General features: G+C 42.2%; 1 protein-coding gene across 1 annotated transcript in view; it reads right to left on the bottom strand.

Moving 5' to 3' along the window:
• The window catches only part of LOC310954726 (endonuclease V-like), a 74632-nt gene extending 52181 nt beyond the window's left edge, over positions 1–22451 (bottom strand). The window contains exons 1-7 of the mRNA XM_083924366.1: positions 22311–22451; positions 20994–21165; positions 16038–16172; positions 11238–11277; positions 9577–9689; positions 3373–3441; positions 3056–3184 (exon numbers count right to left, since the gene is read on the bottom strand). Of these exons, the coding sequence (XP_083780492.1) occupies positions 3056–3184; positions 3373–3441; positions 9577–9689; positions 11238–11277; positions 16038–16172; positions 20994–21165; positions 22311–22354 (702 nt within the window). The 5' untranslated portion in view covers positions 22355–22451. The remainder of the gene's footprint in view (positions 1–3055; positions 3185–3372; positions 3442–9576; positions 9690–11237; positions 11278–16037; positions 16173–20993; positions 21166–22310) is intronic.

Below are 22451 nucleotides of genomic sequence, written 5' to 3'. Positions count from 1 at the left end.
GCGTAAAGAAGAACAAGAAGTCCTGGAAGTGATGGTATGGCCCTTACAGAGCCCTGACCTCAACATAATCCAGACTGTCTGGGGTTACAAGAAGAGACAGAAGGATTTGAGGAAGCCTACATCCACAGAAGATCTGGGGTTAGTTCTCCAAGATGTTTGGAACAACCTACCAGCCGAAATCCTTCAAAAACTGTGTGCAAGTGTACCTAGAAGAATTGATGCTTTTGAAAGCAAAGGGTGGTCACACCAAATATTGATTTGATGCATCTTCTGTTCAGCCCCTGCATTTTGTTAATTGATGAAAATGACATAACATTGCTAAAGTTCAATTAATTTGGGTCTGATGGAAACATTATGTTGGGCGTAGGACTGGGGAAAGACTGAACCCAAAGTGTGTAAAAAAAGTCAGTTAAATGTGGAGGATGAAGTGTCATGGGTTGGGTGGATGTTTTCTGCAGCAGGAGTTGGGCCTCTTGTGCAGCTGCATGGCAGGGTGAATGAAAATGATTACGTGAACCCCCTTCAGCAACATGCAACACCTCCACTGCAACTGTCTCCCAATCAGCCCACAATTATCATGCAAGACAATGCCCCCAGACTGGCTGCAAAAGTCCACATCTCTGCATGTTACTTTCACGTGTCTAAAATAATGTTAATTAGAACAATCATAAATGCTGTTTCGGTAGTCATTGGGATCAACCTAGTATGTTTTTTTTAAGGTATGTGGACATGTTGCCATTGTTCCTTTTCATTTGTCACTCTGTGTCTCAGATTTGTCTGTAAACATCAAGGGCTGTCATTTAGTTGCTTAGCGGGTACTCAAATGTTGCATTGGCTGCTTGCTTACTGTTACTGTCCTGCTGAAACATGAATCATCCCATCAGAACAAAGTGTCTGTTATCTTGTTAGCGCTTCAACGTTTGGCTTAAAAATGAGCTGAAATAATGATGGCCATGCATGCCGACCAATATTCAAGGTAAATATACCGCGGATTATATAAGTTTGTATTTGGCTGATACAACTAGCTGACATAGTCTTGAACTAAATATAGATAGATAGATCGTGACTAAAAGAGGTTCTCAGTGAGTGAGCAGAGCAATATGAGAAACAGTATTTAATGATAGTTATATATTATAATGTTACCGTGCCATCAACTTCACCTTACACTTTTAACTCACCGACCTGTTGTCGGTGCAAATATATTTTCAGGATAATAGCAACAGCAACAGCATTGCATTATGCAAACAAACAATCCCCTTTTCTGCCTTAGCCTCCACCATCAAACTCAGTGATGGAAATGCCCAGGTCAGAGTGGGGGAACCCCATACAAATCCAGAAAATTATAATTACTTAGGAAGTTTTTCACATTCACAGATTTTTATAAAACAAATAAAAGTGCAATAATATCTGACATTCTTAGGGTTTAAAATGAAAGAGCTGACTGGTTGAATCCCCCTGATTGTTGTAGATTGTTGTCATGTTCTACTTTTCTCTGGTCTGCTGCTCTCGTGCTGTCTTCCTCTCCACTCTTTTCTGTCTCCTCAGTTCTCTTTTCTGTAAGAGACAAATCAAGACAATGAGAAATAATAGTTCATATTAATATACTTGGAGGCTATGTTTTTTAAGAAAAAAAACATTCACAAATGATACATATTGCCAAAAAGAGTACTTTTGATCGTTGCAAGTAAATCTAATATCAGTTTAGGTATTTTCATTACATACTGTATTGCATTAATCAACAGTGATTTGGTTTACTCAACATCAGTTCACCCACACAAAACAGTTACACCTGTTGTTTTTCATAAATAGAGCCTGCATACTTTATTCACACCTAGCATCGTTTGAAAGCTCAAGTCGTGCCGTTGATGATACCATGCCTGTGAGCGAGTTTAGGCAGTCATCACAAGCCGTGCTGCTTTATATTCATGGCACATGCCTCAATATTATCTTCCATGTACAAACCCTCCTGATTTGGCAATTTATGAAAGCTGCAAAAATTCCGCATCTCTTCCTCTGCCTTGTCAACGCTGCTGCTTTACTGCTCTTTCAGCCCCATCCCCACCCCCGCATCACCCTGCAGGCTCCGACGGGGGGGGGGGGGGGGGGGGGGGTTAACATTACATTTTTAATCATCACTCCCCAGTATCTTGTGTAAACTATCTGCAGGGAGTGATGAGGTCAGAGTCTAGACGCCAAACTCTAACTATCTTCTGCTGCTGCACTAAACATTTGTAATAGGAGTTGTCTGGCTAAACATTGGCAGTGCCTGTGATGAGCAATTCAACTGAGACGAAGCGGTACGAATTTGAACACAAAGCCGGGCTCATCAAAGAATCAAGATTAATGTAACTTAACACGCCTAGGTATGTTAAAGACGCTGTGATGTTAGAGTTAGAAATTAGAAAGCAAACCATCGATGGTTGATGTCGACAGCTTACCTCTTAGCCAGTCTGTAATCGCCTGAAAATGCTGGGGATCCTGTAAGTCACCTTCCCTTTGGCTGTCCAGGCTGTAGTGTGGATTCTTGGTGCGATCAGATTTGTTCAGCAAAATGAAACGGTGTAATACAGCGATATGATTCCACAAGTAAAAAGAAACATTAAATACATTTTTTAAATCTGAGAGGGAACGCTGTTTCCTCCAGACTTTTCCTCCGGTTTTCTAGTAAAGGTTCCCCTACGTCCCCCCCTTTTTGCACCACTGGTCACGCTTTGGCTTCGTAGGACCAGTCCCTGCCAATTAACATTGTATTGATGTCTGAAACATGGTTTTCTGCATTGCTACTGGAATAAAAAATTTTTTTAAATCGCATCCCTAATTTGGTTGCATACATTGTTCCCTGTATTCTTACAAGTCTCTCAGGCGCTGCTGCTGAAACACAGCATGACGTTCACGCCTCCCTGCTTCACAGCAGGAAACTGTTACACAAGTGATGAGCGCTGCTCGCTCTGCTTCCCAACTGATGAGTTCAGCTTTTATCTGATCATTGAACCTCTTGCTTCTTGGTCTGCCTTTTGGATGGTGTGTGTGTGTGTGTGTGTATGTGTTTGTGTACCTGTCTGATGGGTTCTGGGACACGGTAGCGGCAGCAGGAGTGTGTGAGGCGTACAGCTGTGTCCACATTGATCTTGTGGCCAACAGACACGTACACAGGCTTAGAGCTTTTGTCGGAACTTCGCAATGCCTGGACACATAAAGAAACGTCCAAAGTAACTTTTCCACATCTCTCCTTCTTTTTGATTGTGAGTGTCATACACATTTTGTTGAGTTTGACTTTAAGCAGGGTGGGTGTGCTTTGAAGTCAGCAGCAACACAACAACACCGTTGTTAAAAGTATTTGTTTCTATTTTTTGTTTCTGTCCTTTGCCGCACCTTTCCAAGCACTTTGCCTGAGGCGGCTGTGAGTGGGAAGCTGTCTCCTCCTTTCTGCAGAGCAGCTATCTGCGGAGGCAAGGAGACAAAAATCAAAGTCAAAAAAGTACAGAGTGCCAATACAAATAGCATCCAACTGAAGCAAACTATTAACCCTGCTGTGGAGGCATCACACTCTCTCTTTATTATTTAACCTCTATGTGACTTAACTGTCATGGCCACACATTTGGAGCTGTGGGATGTTTTATATGAGCTTCCTATTCCAATGTGATTTTTAAATGAAGAGATACAGCTACACGCACGCACGCACGCACCCTTACTACAAGCCTGACTCAGAAGTGGAGGTTCCCGCTTTCAGATTACAAGTGAACGCAGCCCAACTGTTAGTGAAATGGCAAGCAGAGATCCCAATTATCCAATCAGGCGCACTCACACATTTAAATCATATTAAGGCTTAAAGTTCTGCATGATATAAGGGTGTGGCTGCTTTGATTGACAGGTGGCTGCCATCACAGGTGGCTAACATTAACTGCTAGCTGCCTGTCCGCCCTGCTAGTGCCACCACTACCTCACTTCTCAGCTGTGTTTGTGGTATTGGTGCATGGACACTAAACTGAATGGATGGACGTTTTCATTTTTTTTTTCGGGAATTGTTGTGCGTTTATTTTGACTAAAGGAACATTCAGGAAGTATGTGCTCCAGTTTTCTTTCAGTGAGTGAAATTCAAGTATTATTTTGTTTATGTTAGTATTAATATTTTTCAACAGTCATATTCAGGACAATAATCTTGCACAGCGCTGTCAACAGCAGTAAAGTTCAAATTTCAGGTCCCTGCAGACTTTGTCTTCTATGTGGGAAAAGCATAAATATGCAATCGAATCCAAAGGTCATTATCTTGATTAATTATAATCATTGTTGATATGTCCGTGAAATCTAAATTCAGGTGAATCGATTTGCTTCCAATTTTTTGTTAGACATGTATCAAGTGCAGTGTTTTCCCCAGAATTAGATTCTATTTGTGGTGGAAACTGCCCAGGGAACCCCGAGTCCAGCTTCTTAGTTTTCGCTAGCTTGGCGCTTTGAGATAGGCTTCATTCGACCCACCTTAGGTCCACTGCGCTCCACCTCTTTGCACTTTTTTGGATAAGCCGGGAGCAAGCGGAGTCAGGCCCTGTCAAGATGTCGACGCCCAGACCCGCCGGCTCCACCCACTTTGAGCTTCATTTTGGCCTTTCAGACACCACTGGGTGACTTATGTCAATTTTTTATACAGCTTATGCATTTAAACAGCTCTTTTCATACATATCACTAAGATGCTATCAAGTAAATTAACGCAAACATTCAGAATACATTTAAACACACCAGGCCCTATCCTCAAGGAGTAGTGTATCAGTCTTGGAGCCTGAGAAAAGGTTTCCAGTGGCTTCCTATTAAATCACTCTGACAGAGAAAATATAACCCAACAGTAAATCCGTTAAATCAGACTTGATGATATTGGCTACTATTTACTGTTTAATAAAAATGCTAAATTTGAGGAAACCTGGAAGATAAAATAGAGGATTAGTGGATGATGAACTCGGGGTAAATGCATTTTAAAAACATTTTTCTCTAGGAACTAAAGTTTTGGTCTCACAGTCAAAGAGACGGTGCAAAGTCAGATGTAGTGATATGGGCCGCTGTTGACAGGTGTGCTGTGGGTTATGGGCCAGAGCGATGAAGGGAGCTTAGCCTCCATGATGGATGGGGTGTCTGCTCTACTATGACTGATTACACAGCAAGCAGCCAGCAGGGAGACAGGAGGGGCCACACAGGGCCTCCGATCCCGGCTGGGATGAGGCCAACAGTGCGAGTGTGTGTGTGTGTGTGTGTGTGTGTGTGTGTGTGTGTGTGTGTGTGTGTGTGTGTGTGTGTGTGTGTGTGTGTGTGTGTGTGTGTGTGTGTGTGTGTGTGTGTGTGTGTGTGTGTGTGTGTGTGTGTGTGAGATAGAGAGAGAGAGAGAGTGAGAGAGAGAGATATTTGGCTTCTATGAAGCAAGAGAAGGACTGAAGCCAGAATAGCAGAAGTCAGAAAGACAGAGCAAGTCATCAATAACACACTAATTTGAGTTAAAGCCAGAGAAAGACACAGAGAGACAGAGAGAGAGAGGGAGACAGAGAGACAGAGAGAGAGAGAGAGAGAGAGAGAGAGAGAGAGAGAGAGAGAGAGAGCGAGAGAGGGAGGGAGGGAGGGAGGGAGAGAGAGAGAGAGAGAGAGAGAGAGAGAGAGAGAGAGAGAGGAGATACACTGGAGGTGAAAAGTGGGAAAAAGATGGCAAAGAGAGGATGGGAAGGCAAATACAGAGGACTTAAGATCTGAAGGACGCTGAGCAGCAAGAAACTTCACCAACAGGATGTCATTTCCACAGAGTGTATAGAGGACAAAACATTTTTTCTCCTCTGTCATCCTTTTGTTTTGTCTCAGACTGCACAGATAACAACAAACGGCACTCCCCTGCTTCTTTTTAAGCACAGATATATTACATGTATGTCGGCTGGGCATTGGGCTGCATGAAACACACTGACTGAGCAGCCGACTGGGACACTTATAAAGGATGTAAACAGCCTTTAATGGACTGGTCATATTTTGTCTGGATTCTCATTTAGTCGTATTACTTAGTGCTAGAAAAAACAATAAGAAATACTTTTCCTAGGTTAATTTTTCTTGAACTGAAATGTTCTTAATATACAGACCGTTCATGTCAGTCTGCAGTCTGAAGAGAATTACAGGAGTGTTTGGAAAATGCAGGCAGATATATCTAAATAAAATCCAATATTAATACAATGGATTCAGCTCATTAAAAAGAAGCTTTGAAAGGTGTATTTATAACTGTATTCACCTGCTAATGAACATATCCAAATCCATAACATCCTTAAAATCTGCTAATTTAGGCTATTTAAATGGATGCAGTATAAATCCAGAGCTAGAATCAAGATGTGGTTAGATTAGCCAAGTCTAGCTCAAACCAAAGTTATTAAAGACGCAGACAACTCTACAGCTCACAAATGCTAATAGCATGCTGTATCTTGTCTTTACCTCTCTGTTTGTGTACAGATAAACAAAGGACAATTTGTTAGTCCACGGGTTGTCTTTCTTTAGTTGTTATGCTAAAGCTAGGCTAATCCCATCCCGACTCCAGCAACGTTAGCACCTTAACACACAGGAATGAAATCTGTGTCTCTTTCTCATTTCACTCTTGGAAAGAGAGCAAGGAAAGTATAAGCATAAGTTTGTCTACTGTATGTATAGACACAATTATATCCCACATGGCTACCTCACTCTGATGACAAGACTTCGATATGCCCGACTGTTGTTCGCTAAACACTAATCAGCCAGCCAAGTACCACACAGACAGAGATCTTCTCATCTCACTCTCAGAAAGACAGAAACCATATAAGCATATTCTACAAAAGTGTTGAAGTGTTGTTTTTTTAAGAAGAGACCAGGAAAAACCTCTGTAACCACTCATCGTGTCTTTTTGTACATGCACACAATGCTTTTGCTTGAAAGTGTTATATCTTCACCACAAACACACAAACACACACACACACACACACTTCTTCCTAGCTGAGGTGGAAGGCACAGCGCATTTTCAATTCTTACACTGTATTAGCGGCTAGCGAACTTCCTCCACTCAACACACACACACACACACACACACACACACACACACACACACACACACACACACACACACACACACACACACACACACACACACACACACACACACACACACACACACACACACACACACACACACACACACACACACACACACACACACACACACACACACACACACACACACACACACACACACCACTCTCAACATTTTATTACAGCAATTTCTGTGACCTTCAGAAACACTGCATGTTGGTTTTTGAAAACAGCCAGTGTGCTGGCAGTGTTTTTGGAAAACTCTTTCTGACATCTAATTGAGTATGCCAGCATCTTGCCTGTCAGTGGTACGTGGCGGTGTGCGTGTACATCTGGTAATGGCTAATCTGATTTGTTACCAGCTAATTTTCTGAAATTTGGTATGGAGTCTGGTATTGCTTGCGTTTCACAGATTACTTAACAGCTAATTTCATAGCAAGCCCTCAAACGTCAACACCAGTGTTGCCCTGAGTCTTTGCTGTGCCTGTAGACAAATTAGACGGAGCCCGAGAGAGTGACAATAACATCGATATGGAGGGGAGGGAATTCTAAAATTTGATACACAGCAACTGATCCAAAGCTGATAGCTCGAGCCCGAAGAGTCGGCGCTACCCGATACCTTCAATGCACATGTCAGAGCAACGAGGATGTATCAGTAGATATGTGACTGCATCCTCGGAGATGACTCTATTCTGTGGAAACAAAGAGATCAAATTCTTCCCTACGGCACAGACACACCAACATCTTCTGACGCCCAAGCCACTAACAATAATTAAGGGAGATGGATACACTCCTACAGAGAATTGAGTTAGTATGTTACACTACTACATGAATACTGCTGGGGTTATGAGCAGCGAGTCTCTTTGCTTGCTAATTGAGTTTGCAGTGGATGAGATGATTGCTAGAGCCATCCATGCTGGTTCCCTTAGAAACTTTCCAATGGCACTTGTCATCAGCATTAGAGGAAATGTCCATCACTGCTCTTCTACGGCTCGACTATAAAGAATTTGCATAATGATATTTTCCGCAGGGAAAGCTCTTGAGGTCAATTATCGTCACTGTCATCACAGAGCAAAAACAGGGTTCAAGATCTTACTTCCTCTCACCATGTTGGTGTGAGGAGGCTTTGAATATTATCAGCCCATCGAATAGGCATCAGCAGCTGTTATCACGACCATGGCTATGAGGCATTATGGCCCAACTCTACCTTGTAGTTGGCTCAGTGGGCCATTATCATGTATTGGTAGCTATCACCCATTTGCGTCAATATTAGACACTCATAGCAACTTCTCCTCCTCTCTTGACATAGTATGAAGAGCGACAGTGGTCAAGAGGTTTTGGCCAGTGGATGTTTCTAACAGGACTTTCACCCCGGAGGTGTTAGTGTCTTGTGTGAAACCAAAAGTCAACAATGACTATTTTAAAATTGCAGACTACGTAATCTAACTTTCTAACACAACATTCCTTACGTAATGTTCTTAACTAACGCCATAGATGTTAGTATTTTAACCCAAAACCACAATCTTTTCCTAAACCTAACCCAGCAGTTCTGTTGGGTAAAACCTAACCAAGTAACAACAGTTTCGTTTGAAATTCACAACAGGTCTCCAAGAGTTTTTCAAAAGTGGTCCACGTAACCCATATCTATAAACTCGATAACCATTGATAACACCAATACAATGGAGTGATAATACTCAAAACGGGTGGCCATGATTTTCTCACATACCCCAAACACTTAAGATCCCATTTTAAACCAATTTCCATTTACACACACACACACACACACACACACACACACACACACACACACACACACACACACACACACACACAGTATAGTGCATCTGCATTCCACATGTAGAGGTTTACTCTGTTTATCCTCTAACCAGTTTTAACTTTGATTTGTTTTTATTCTTTCCTCAACAGGTCACTGAGGATCCAGACTGAAACAAAGTGAACATTTGCATATTAATGAATTCCAGTTTTTGCTGTCCCACAGGTATAATTTACCCAATAGGTATTTGTTCCAGTTTGATTTGTATTCACAGGCCTCCTTGTGTATTAGCTACACAAGGAGGCCTTGGCTTGCAGTAAAAGTCACACTGTCAAAACAGCATACACTTTAAGACACACACACTCACATGCACGTACAAGCAGATGTGTAAGTGTTAGTTCACGCGCACATTCAAATGTAATTGAGGATTCTGTCCTTTGCTTCGTCCCTCTGACATTTCTTTGCTTATTTTAGAATGCAGCGAGCAATAAGCACAACAGAAACAAAGAAAAGTGATTACACTTTGATAGCTTAACTTAAATTATTCATCGATTGACCTTTGCCATGGTTGGCAGCTATTTTACAGAAACAGCATTTGCACATCGCAAGGAGAAAACACAATATATGACGTAGGTTTTTTACATTGATGTGTTCTGTAAGCAGAGCCACAGAGTGACAAAGCTCTACAGAACAGAAAGGGAAAAAAACAAGCCCCAAATTGAGTGGAGTCTCACCTGTGCCTGGTGCTCTTCACTCTTGTTCACACCCTGCACCTGCAGCAGGTTCTTGGCCACGCCCACACACGGCAGCCCTGACAGCACTCCAAGATGACAGGCCAGGCCGAACTCTGCAGGGCCCACACATTTACAATGTCAAATCCAAGCTCAAAGCAACGTGAGTTGACACAATAGTCATGTGTAATAAAATAAAGATATATTTTATGGTCGCATGATGAAAGCCTAACACACATACTGCTGAGTATTTTTCAAACAGATAGAAGGGACAACTTGTAAAGCCTGCCCTACTCAACTTGCTGGGATGCTGACTTCTGAACTCTTAAATGTTTTTAAATAAGATCAAGTGGATCTGAATCTACATATCTGGTTTAATTTAACATTACTGTGCATTCACACTGGAACACTCACTGTTTGTCCTGCATTAATTTCTTTCGCTCAGAGGATTAGCTTAAGTAACAATTTCAGAAATATGTTTATTTGCTTTCTTATTCACAAAAGTGAGATGAGGAGATTGATGCCTATCTCATGCATGTGCATTAAGTGAAGAGCTGGAGTAAGAAAGTTAGTCTAGCTTAGCATAAAGACTGGTTCTGTCCAACGTAAAAAATACATTAAAAAAGAGCTATTAACATGCACCTTGTTTATTTAATCAGTACATAAACAGGAATGTAAAAATAGCAACTTGTGGTTTCAGGGGGAGGTGGTATATATGGCATGTTTCTGAGGAGTCAAGAGGAATCTCAAAGTGGGCAGGCCATCCCCATCTCAGGCCATCCCCATCTTGACAGTGCATGATGCCTAACTCTAACCTGACCGTGGGGGAAGGGGCGAAAACAATGGTTGCTGATTGGATAGTTTTGTCTCTGTCTATCACCATCTATGTTTGTGATAGACGGGGAAATCAACCAATCAGATCAATGAAGCTTATGATGTATTAAGAGAGCGTTGAGGCAAAGCTCAGAAAGTAAAAAACATGTCGGATATTTGCATCTTTTCTGTCGAGAATAGCCTCCAGGGCTGATAAAAATGTTGCTTCCTGTGCGTCACACTTAAACCCACCTCAACACGCCGGACACGAAACAAGATTAATATCAATCTTCTCATCTCACTCTAGGAAAGAAAACAAACAACTACTCCCTCCTGAAAGACTGCTATCTACACTAGTTTCTAAGTTTTTTTTTAGCAGCTTAGGTTTATTAGCACAGGTTTAATTATTGATCAGTTACAAGTGCCCTAGAAAGAACTATTGACTCACTCTAATGAGCCAACAGATGCAAGGTCAATGACACGTACTTTGATTTTCTTAGTTTGGCCCATGTCCCATGGCAGCCACCAGGGGACAATCAATATTTTGGCTTCACTGTCAGGGAGCTGTCATGTCGTCCATCTTTATATACAGGCTATGATATAACTATACAAAAATATCTAATTTACGTTATTTATCTGGTGTGACTTGGAATTAGGGGTGTTTTTCCTGTTCTTCCCAATCTGTTCACACTGCGTGAATGCAGCATTACAGAACACAGTGGTTATTGATTAGACCTGTGCTTTTCTTGCCATGAAATGTAAAAATGTTTGTTGTAAAAAAAGTCTATTGCAAGTCTGTAACTCTGGCACACAAAACCTTCCCTGGGTCAGTAAGGAGCAGCTTGACTTACCTCTGTAGTGGAAGAGACCATTCCCATCCACAAACACCACCTGTTGAAGAGTCACACATACACAGGTGAGGGATAATGCCTGACGAGGGGTCGAGGAGGCCAGAACCTCTGTGGAATTCATGAACAAATGATAGGCCATGTATGCCTCAGCCTAAAGTAGCATGTTGTAGAGTGAATGGGATTTGAGAGGACCTCTTATGTGATACAAAAAAGGTTCAAAAGGGCAAGGCAACTTACTTCTTGCAGCAGGTGTTTTTCCGATACCGACACCAGTATCGAATGCCTCTGATACTACCTAAATGCTGGTATCAGTATCCAGTCTATGCAGCAATCTGATACCAAGTAATTAAGCCACCAAGAAAACAACTTTGACTTTGACACGACTGTCACACTAGATAATAAAAGAAAATTGTAATGCATTCATGCTCTGTATGTATTTGTTCATGTTTTACAAAGGCTTCAACCTGAGTCAGGCCATACAACAATGAAAGCATTCATAAAACATCCATACAGGGTTAAAAAAATAATAATATATAATCATTTGTTTGAGTTCTATTTCTGTATTTCATTATTGGATCGGTAATCTGTAGTGGCTGATATGCAAGTTCAGGTATCGGGAAGGAAAAAAATGGTATTGGATCATAGTTATAGTTGCCATCCTGTGGTGTTCAGAAGATGAGGCACTTACTATATCAATTACTATACTCAGTGCTGGAAACAAGATGTTACATTTTTAACGTGTTGCTAATAAAATGTAAAAGGCGGCGGTGCATTCATTTAAAAACGGTGAACATACAGTTTCACTAGAACTATTTCCTAATGGGCACCCTGCAGTAACGGAGCATTCAGTATTTGACTCCAGCTGCCACCACTATCCTCCTACAATGTCAGATGTATTATAATAATAATAGATTTTATTTGTATTTCCCTTTCCATTCAGCAATCTCAAAGTGCTACCTAGCAGAATAGAAAAAATATATGAAAAGAAAAAGGTAAAATGAAAAATAAGTATGAAGTTAAAAGGAGAATATCTAAAAGACATTTAGCAAAATGCTTTGGTGAACAGGAAGGTTCTAAGGTCTTTTTTAAAAGCGTCTGTAGTCTGCGGGGCCCTCAGGTGGTCAGGGAGGGCGCTCCAGAACCTTGGAGCAGCCGAGGAAAAGGCCCGATCACCCATGGTGCGGAGCTTGGTTTTTGGGCCTTGGAGGGTGTTGGAGGAACCAGAACGGAGGGTGAGTGAGGAGGTCAGGGGAGTGAGGAGTTCCTTCAGGTATGTCATGGTATGTATGTCCGTGAATGCACTGGAGACCTTGTACTGGATTCTGAGTGGGACAGGGAGCCAGTGAAGAGATTTCAGGATGGGGGTGATGTGATTGTGCTTGCGTCCCCTCATCAGGATCCTGGCAGCACTGTTCTCGATGTATTGCAGCCTTTGAATGCTTTTGCCAGAGATCCCGATGAGTGGCGCATTACAGTAATCTAGCCTGGAGGAGACAAAGGCATGGAAGAGCTTCTCTGCATCTGCCAGGGTGAGTGATGGACGGAGTTTGGAAATGTTCCTGAGGTGGTAGAAGGATGTCTTACAGATGCGTTTGATGTGGGTGTCAAAGGAGAGTTGAGGATCCATTTTAACACCCAGGTTAGACGGACGTGGAAAGGGGGATGTTTTGGCAGGAGAAGGTGATACTGGTGATGGTGGATGAGCGTAGCTGATGTGGTGTGCTGTCTAGGATGGCTTCTGTTTTATATATATATATATATATATATATATATTTATGAGATAGCAGAGTTTTTAAGACTGGACCCTCACACTGAAACTCTATCTCTGCCAGCCCCACCACACATGAATTCTCAAAGGTGACTCTACAGACATATTTCAGTGGTAAAGGACTCACTTCAAAGGTTGCAGATAAAGGGATCAGTGACTGCATCTGTCCAGGGCTAAATGTCAGTAGAAATAAAAGTGTGTGTGTCTGTGTAGTTTCTGCACACCTGTATGCATGCTGACAGAGAGTTAGAGTGGGTTGAAGCGAGGGAGGCGCGTGGGCTGTGACAAACAGAAGTGAGTGGGCAAGGATGTATTAGAGGCGACTTTTTGAGAAACAGTGAGAACAGAAGAGCTTTGTCACACAATGTAGAACTCATTTCGATATCCAGTTCATCCCCGATACCTCAAAAATGAATGAATAAAATCCCAAGGTCATCTGTACATCAACATTAAGGCTAACACTGCAAGCTGAAATGTTAAAAAGCATGCTTATAGTTAGTATGTTAGCATTATGACTATTACTAACTCTAATCAACAGCAACCTCTGGGTTCATCGAGTGGCCACTTGAAGCTGTCTCCATGTGAGTCCTAGACCCCCGTGTTAAAATGCTGTATGTATTAATATGTTCACAGCCTGATACAAAAAACGTTTTGGTCTCTATAGCTAATGTCACTATTCATGACAACTTCTTTTTTTATATCTCACCTGTTTAAATTATATTAAGGTTTAAAGTTCTGCATAAAGCTAGCTGTCTACTTTCAGTCGTTCTGAGGCTGGTTTCATGCGAGCAAAACAAAAAAATATTATTAAAAGGATTAAAAAAATGATTTGGTGTGCAAAGACTTAAAACATCATGTTGAAAATAAACATTTCTGTGGAAAAGCAAGCAACCCCTTTTGCATATTCACATAAGAATCGAAATCAAGACTGACACCTAAAAATGTTTTCTATTCCAGTTTTACATGGGCCTGAAGTCCTTTAAGACACTCCCCTAGCACCATGATAAAGCACATGCACTTATAGTAAATGGGCTAACGACAGTTTTAGCAAGAAGTCCTTAAACAGGTTGAAGACATCATATGACCATTGATGATTAATGAAATGAAATATTTCTCAGGGTGCTTAAATCCTGTGTCCCCCCAGGTGTGGAGTACTGAGTCAAGTCTTCAGCCTGAGCCTGCACATCCAGAGGATCCACTACAGTTCGCTTACAAGCCCCACCTGGGAGTTGAGGACTGCATCACGTACCTGCTGAACAGAGTCTACAGTCATCTGGACTAGCCTGCGAGCACTGTGAGAGTCATGTTTTCTGACTTCTCCAGTGCATTCAACACCATCCGTCCGGCTCTACTAGGTGAGAAGATGGCTGCAATGCAGCTGGAGGCCCCCATCGTGTCCTGGATTGTGGATTACCTGATGGGCAGACTACAGTATGTACGCCTACAGAACTGTGTGTCTGACAGCGTGGTCAGCAGCACTGGGGCCCCACAGGGGACTGTCCTCCACAAGGTGGTATGGGAGTCCTGCCACCTTCAGAAGTTTTCTGATTACTCAGCAATAGTTGGCTGCATTGGAAAGGGGGATGAAAGTGAATACAGGACTGTTGTGGGCAACTTTGTCACTTGGAGTGAGCTGAATCATCTGCAGCTCAACGTGACTAAAACAAAGGAGCTCGTAGTGGATCTGAGGAGGGTGAAAACACCTGTGACCCCTGTCTCCATCCAGGGGGTCCCTGTGGACACTGTAGAGGAGGATAAGAACCTGGGGGTGTACGTCAATAATAAGCTGAACTGGCCTAGAAACATAGAAGCTGTCTACAAAAAGGGCCAAAGTTGACTCTTCTTCCTGAGGAGGCTCAGGTCCTTTAAATCTGCCGGACAATGCTGAGGATGTTTTATGAGTCTGTTGTGGCCAGTGTGATCTTCTTCACTGTCACATGCTGGGGCAGTGGGCTGAAGGTCGCAGACACCAACAGACTGAACAAAGTGATCAGGAGGGCCGGTGAGGTCATGGGGGAGGAGCTGGACACCCTGACGAACGTGGCAGAGAGGAGGATGCTGTCCAGGCTCCGCTCTATCCTGGACAATGTCTTCCACCCTCTCTAGGACACACTGGCCCAGCAGAGGAGCACCTTCAACAGAAGGCTCCTTACACCCAGATGCACCACAGAGCGACACAGGAAATATTTCCTGCCTGTGGTCATTAAACTATACAACGCATCCCTAGGAGAGTCTGTCACTTCCTCTCTGTAATTCAGACATTGATCTTGTATATATTTCACTACTGTGAATATTCAGTTCTGTAAATTTAAATTTCATTTTTTTTCTAATATATGTTTGTATATCTGGAGTTTTGTAACAAAAATAATTCCCCCCCGGGGATTATTAAAGCATTTCCGATTCTGATTCTGATAGTGTGGATGTTTTTTCTAATTTTTCCAATATTCATATTCTTTTCTGGCTCATAATGATGTTATTGAACCAACTGCTGTAGCTAGAATGCTTCTTGACCTGGTTGCCAGCTTCTGGTCAGAGTCATTGCAGAACCAACATTACACTCAAGAACAGGAATGCCTGTAGTATATCCTGCATATTTGTGAATTCAGGCCCATTTTATGAATCTAAAAATGTGAAGTTATTGTCTACATGTCTCTGTACGTTGACACATCCACCTTTGCCAGGCAACAGCAGCACACACAACTTCAGAGAGCCAGGGATGAGAGCAGGCAGGCAGGTGTCCCATCTGTGCAGAGCACCGGAACAAAAACACTGACAGTATGATAATGCCAGCCAAAACTCAAGATTCACTCTCGGTGGTTTCATGAGAAATACTTTAAAACTGCTCAAATACACAGAGCTACCTACAGAAGTGTAGCCCCACCAAGTGGAAAAGGCGCACCACACCACTGTGTATGACCCCATTAATATATGTGCGTGCGTGCGTGCGTGCGTGCGTGCGTGCGTGCGTGCGTGCGTGCGTGCGTGCGTGCGTGCGTGCGTGCGTGCGTGCGTGTGTGCGTGCAGAAGCTGACCTGAGGCAGAAGTTTTGGCTGGTTCCTCTCCAGTCGCTGCAGAGACTCCAGGAGATAGGGGGTTTCTCTGAAGGCCAGGAAGCCAGCTATGTAGGGAGCTGTCAGGGTCACCATCTGACTGTCTTCATACAACACCTGGGAGGAGATTAGGGGACAGAAACAACGGTTAATGTCTCAGTACACTCATACACCTTTAATAATAGCGCAACAACAGCACTGGGATTGTATACATGCATCTGTGGTCCTGACAGGGTTTAGGTTCTTTATGCTTTGGACAAATGCTCCCCCCCAGTGTATAGGTAAAGGTGAGTCCACAGACGCACACACAAGCTGTGCAAGATAATCACTAACATCACCCATCTGGCACTAAATGAAACATCTGTTCCTTCTTGTTGATTTAATGCGGTGAACATGTTCTGAACATAACTTCTATTTAAGTTGCCTGCTGTGTTAAGAAGTGGACACCATTATAAATTAACTTACACAGCTTTTAAAGTGATATCATTTTTGTCTGTTACAGGACACATATCTGCTCTGGAAATATCATGTCCTGTGTTCTGCTCTAAGAATAGTTTCAGTTAATGCCTCCTTCTGATCTAAAAGCACTGACAAGTTTAAAAACAACAAGTATGGAAATAATTGGTAATTTAAAACAATATCCATTTGTCTGCACTGCAAAATGCACCTTCCCTTCATACTTGCACAATGTGACTGGCTGCTGGAAGACTGGTTCAAACCATATCTGTTGTCAGGAGAATGAAGAGTAGATTCATCACATTCATGGCTTGAGTCAGACCCAATTCTTAGTATTGTGACAGAGGTCCTGCTGATTGTCATTATGCATTTTGAAAATACACATGAAAACGTTTACAAGAGTAAACTGAGACATTTTGGTAAAATATAAACCCAAAAGTCTCTAAAATGTTAATGATTTGGAATCCTGAACTGTTTCCAGTTAGTACACATGGACATATTCACCTCTGTACCGCTCTATCTTTACACAATCTGTTTTGGGCAACACCACCACCAGGGTTCGAGTTTTGAATAATAAATTGGTTATCTTCAAACATTTTGCAGCTAGAATCACATTAATTCACCTTGTCTTTTCATTCAACTCTGCCTCTGTCCTGACTTCTTTAGATCATTTCCCACTCGACCTCTGACATTGGATGGACAGATCCACTTAAAGGGGTGGGGGGAGGTGACGTCAGTCGGTACCACTGCACCTGCCATATAGTAGGTAGCCTATAGAAATTTTTTGGTCCATGTAATCCCTGGTCAGATGGACTGTTCCTGACAATAAAGTGGCAGCATTGAATTATTTGTGATTAAAATAATGTAATTAATTAATGATTAAAGCAATGTACTAGCTGCCCCCACATATGTATGACTTTGCTGCTGTGACTTGAACCCTTAAACCCTGACCAGTAAACATATCTCCCATGATGGCCCTCTTTGGCCCCTTTTTCCACTGCATAGTTGTTCATTTTTGGATTTCCATTTGCAAAAGTTGTGTAATACCTGGTACGGTTTTGGTTCCACCTTGGCCAAGGTTCCAAGTGAGCTAAGATGATATTAGAAGGTGGAGTTAAAACATTGCAGACCACTGATTGGTCAGAGAGAATCTGCGCTTGCTTGACAAAACGGCTATTTTTACATAGCCAACCTACCGTCAATACGAACCACAATATATTTATTCACTCCATCCTGATTTGCAAAAAATTGCAGCCCGAATAACTACTAGAGCGTACACTACACCGTACACAATTGACAAAGTTTGTGACCTGTGTTTGGTTGCAGATGAAAGGATCCAGCGAGTGTCATTTTGAAGAGGATTTCTCGGCAGATTCATGCGAAGTCGATATGGCAATCAGGTGACAATCTTGCTACACAGAGGGGGTACTATCTAAAATTAAAAATGAAACAGAAGAGTGCTGGCTCCAAAAACGTGAGTCTAGTCGAAGTGAGCCCGGTCAAGTCAACTAGAGCCATAGCATACCTTGGAAACACGGCATTAGATTGGAGTATCAGCGGGGTTCAGGAGGCCAGACGCCACAGCATCACAGCTCTTTTCAACTCACAGTGAGAAGATATGCCACGGTCTAAGATGCTGTAACATCAGATGCAAACCCCTCTTATCAAAGCTCCCATTGGTGCATGGAGGCAAGGCCACGACGCCTCAACACAAGGATGTTTTTAGACCACACGTAGCTATCAGAAATGTCAACTACCATGCACGATATGTAAATGTCATATTTTTCACTGCCGTGACCTTCATCATCTTCTGCTCCACCGTGGTGATAAAACAAATTATTGTTATTCAGTATAGAGTCAAGACTCAATAAAAGGGTTGTTTAGTCCAAAATGGATATTTATTCACATTTACGGTTTCAAAAGTGTGTTTAAAACTACTTTATTTAAATGCAACAAAAGTACAAAACGTTTCCCTGTTGTCAGTGACAGGCTGTGCGTCATGTTACCAGTGTTACATTGCATCACAGATGGACTTAGGTGGAAGTGTAAGAGTAAAGTGAAAGCAAGCAGGGAACATAATCCCATTATTGGACAGCATTTCATTAGCCTCGTCGGGTCCATGTATCAACAACGTACAGTGACAAATGTCATTAATTAGAATGGGTTACATAATGAGAAGATGCCAGCAGCAGGTTGCACTGATAAATACCAGGGTGGATGAATGCTTGTGAAATATATGGTATAACCAGACTCGACCTTGAGCTATAGTCTATGTTAAACCTTGGCTCGCCTGTTTATTAAATTATGTTTCATGCTTGGCAAAAGCTCACTTCAAAGATGTAGTTTGAGTTTAAACAGCAACATATTTGTTGGGTAAAGAATATTACAATTCCCTTAACCAATAAATAGATATTGAATGACATTCAGTTTAAGATTACAAAAAGAAAGGGGAGAAGATTACTGGGCTTAGTGGGGTACACAAACCTGACTGACACCATTCTGTTATTACAACTCCTGATGCATCATGCAATGTAACTGAGTGACCTCACATTATTAAATAAATAAATAATACATTAAGTATAGAAAAAGAAAATTAAAATTCAACACACCCATTAGGGGGGTCACATGTCAAGTAATTGAAGGCCATTTTCCATTCAAAAGCCCCTTTGAGGTTTGAAAAAGATAACCGCTTGCTGACATTTCACAGGTAATTCATGTTTACTATATATTCACTATTCCAGCACATTTGGCATTTCTATTGCATAGTCATATTTACTGTATATCATCATTATTGCTATTATTGCTACTATGCATATCATTGTAGATTCACTGCCATAATTATTTGTCATATCTCTAATATTATTATTATTATTATTAATGTTGTTATTGTTATTATTATTATTATTATTATTATTACTATTTTTACCATCAATATTATTGTGGTTGCTGCGCCTCTCTGGGTCTCTTTCTCTACATCATAGAGCCTGGTCCGATGTTCCTGCCTGTTATAACAAAGGTTTTCCGCACCACTGTTGCTCATGGGGGAATTGTTGGGTCTCTGGAAAATCCTGGTGGTCTAGACCAGGGGTGGGCAATTCCAGTCCTAGAGAGCCACTGTCCTGCATGTTTCAGGTGTGTTAGAGCAGAGAGAAACCTGAAACATGCAGGACAGTGGCCCTCTAGGACCAGAATTGCCTACCCCCTATAGATTAAATTGATTGATTGATTAAAATTACAACCACATTTGTCTTGATTCTACATTGGTGTCGTACAGTGACCCACACACAACTTTACAAGACAGAAAAATGACTTTAATATTGGTAAAGATAGGTTAAAGGGGTTACACGTTAACGCTGCTGTGACTGATGTTTTTATACAAAAATTAACACACAACTCTGCAGTTCATCTCAGCCCTACGGAGCTTTTTAGCATCTCACTGTTTTGGTTCAGTCTCACTGCTCTCATCAACCTTGTTTGCAGCAGCAGCTATAGCTAAAAAAAATTCTGATATGCAGACTTACCGTTGCTGACTGAGTAAAGAGCGTCACTAACATGGCCGTGCATTTGCATTTAGAGAGTGCCACAGACAGGCAGATTAAAATACTTGACAAAAAGGCAAGTACAAGCACTTTCATTAGTGGGTCATAGGATCAATCACCATTGTTTTAACTCACTCTTTGATAGATAGGAACTTAAAAGACAATTAACTAGATCAAATCTTACAGATTATAACTTTAAGTAAACTGGCCTGTCATCACCAAACTAGTCTGAAACCTGCATTTTCGATTTCCAATCAAAAAGTGGAGACCAAAATGCCTCTTGGCACAATTAAATAGATCTACAACCAATCAGAGCAACGAATAATGACCCACAAGCAATCAGAGCAACGAATAATGACCCACAACCAATCAGAGCAACGAATAATGACCCACAACCAATCAGAGCAACGAATAATGACCCACAACCAATCAGAGGACAGAAATGACGAAGCGCTGAGCGACGTATGAAAGTTGAGCCGGTGCTTGGTCAAGAAGCAGAAAAAAAAGGCAGCCGGGTCACAAACTTTAACAAAATTACAGTTATAAAGTACACTAAAATGTGTTTTTGAAAACATTTCAGCTTTCCTAAAGCTATTGTGTAAATGTCCCAAAAATGACTTAAGTCAAATGAATCCACAGCATTCAGCCACACAACCTCACGATGTTCCTCAGAGGATGAAGTTTACTGAGTTGTCATGGAGACAGCTAAGTTGTCACCGTGTAACCTAACTACGGACCTAAGTCGTAATAAAGTAAATATACCTGAAGGAAATCAGGCGGATGCAAAAGCTCAGAGAAGGATAAAAAGTAGCTGCTCATGGACGTTCATGAGGGTCACAATCAGAAAGTAATAGGAGTGAAGTGTGTCACCACTAGAGGGCAGCCAAGCTCATAGATTCCTTAGTTCCTCTGTAATACTGAGTGTAGTGAGGGGACAGCTCACCTCCAGGGCGGGGTAGCTGAGCACCACGAGCTGGGCACAGGCGTTGACGTCGTCCCCTTTGATGAAGGAGAGGTCCACCCCTCCGACTCTCTCCAGGCCCGAGAAGTGCGGACTCCTCTGCCAGTCCTCAGTGTTCTCCTCCACCACCTGTTGTCTGAGACGGGCCTGCTCACTGCACAGAGGACACACGCCTGAGTCGAACAGTGAAATCCCGGGACACCAGCAGGGACAAACGCTCAAGCTAATGCACATGTAAATGTAAAATCTGAACACATGATGGGCAGCAGCTGTCACTCTCATGTTGACTGACATGTATTTCATTATAGTTAAGTTAGACTATGACTGCATCTAAGTTTTCAATTTCTCAGACTCATCTCATCTCATCTTCATCCGCTTATCCGGGGTCGGGTCGGGGGGGCAGCAGCTTTAGCAGGGGACCCCAAACTTCCCTTTCCCGGGCCACATTAACCAGCTCTAACTGGGGGATCCCGAGGCGTTCCCAGGCCAGTGTGGGGATATAATCTCTCCACCTGATCCTGGGTCTTCCCCGAATTTCTCAGACCACTGCTGACAATGAGTTTACATTAGTAATGTAAAAACAATATCTAGTGTTGTAAGCAGTTGAGAAACCGGTGTTTGAAGGCTGCTCGTCATATTTTGTGTTCTAAACCATAATAATGGCTGCCCCACACCATAATATAAAGAAATACTGTATGTTTAAAATAAATAAATACACAAATACATGTTGTGATTTTGGTTGGTGAGGAAATCTGGACTTCATTTCTAATATTCTTGCATCCTGATGTCAAACTACAGAGTCCAACCCTACTGCCCTGCATGTTTGCGGTTCCTCTCTGCTCTAACACACCTGATTCTAATGATGTGCTCGTTATCATCTGAAGCTCTGCAATAGGGTGTGATACATGCCATGTTATATGTTTGAGTACCGATTCTTTCAAAACCATATAATATCCATACTTGATAGTATCGAAAGTATCGAAGCAGAACAGATGAGAGGCGACATAAGGACATATGGAATCACGGTGTCATCACTGGCCTTGTCATTACAAACTCACAAACAGATGAGGACTGCTGTGTTACAACAACACAGGGACACAGAAGTGTAGCGACATCCGTCAGCACCTTATGGCGCTCTTTGTTTTTGTTTATTTATCCAAGCTACCACTTCAGGTTATCCGTGACAAAAGTGGCTTCACTGTTGGAGATTCAGTTTGAAGTTTCAGTGATATCAGTTCAGTTACGTCATGTAGTGTAGTGTACAGTTCAGGTATACAGACGGAAGAACAGCCCTCTGACCTCTCCCACTGTTTGACCAGGTCTTCTGCAGGTTGAGCGGACATCTCTACCGGCCCGGTGAGCACGACACAACCCGCTGAAAATGATTTTTAAGAAAGAAAAACAACTGACACAGGCAACGCGGAGACTCTCGTGTCCCTG

This window comes from Echiichthys vipera (genome assembly GCF_963691815.1).
Source record: "Echiichthys vipera genome assembly, chromosome: 2".
NCBI lineage: Eukaryota > Metazoa > Chordata > Actinopteri > Perciformes > Trachinidae > Echiichthys > Echiichthys vipera.
The sequence above is the reverse complement of the archived record's forward strand: the minus strand, read 5'-3'. Positions and strand labels throughout refer to the sequence as shown.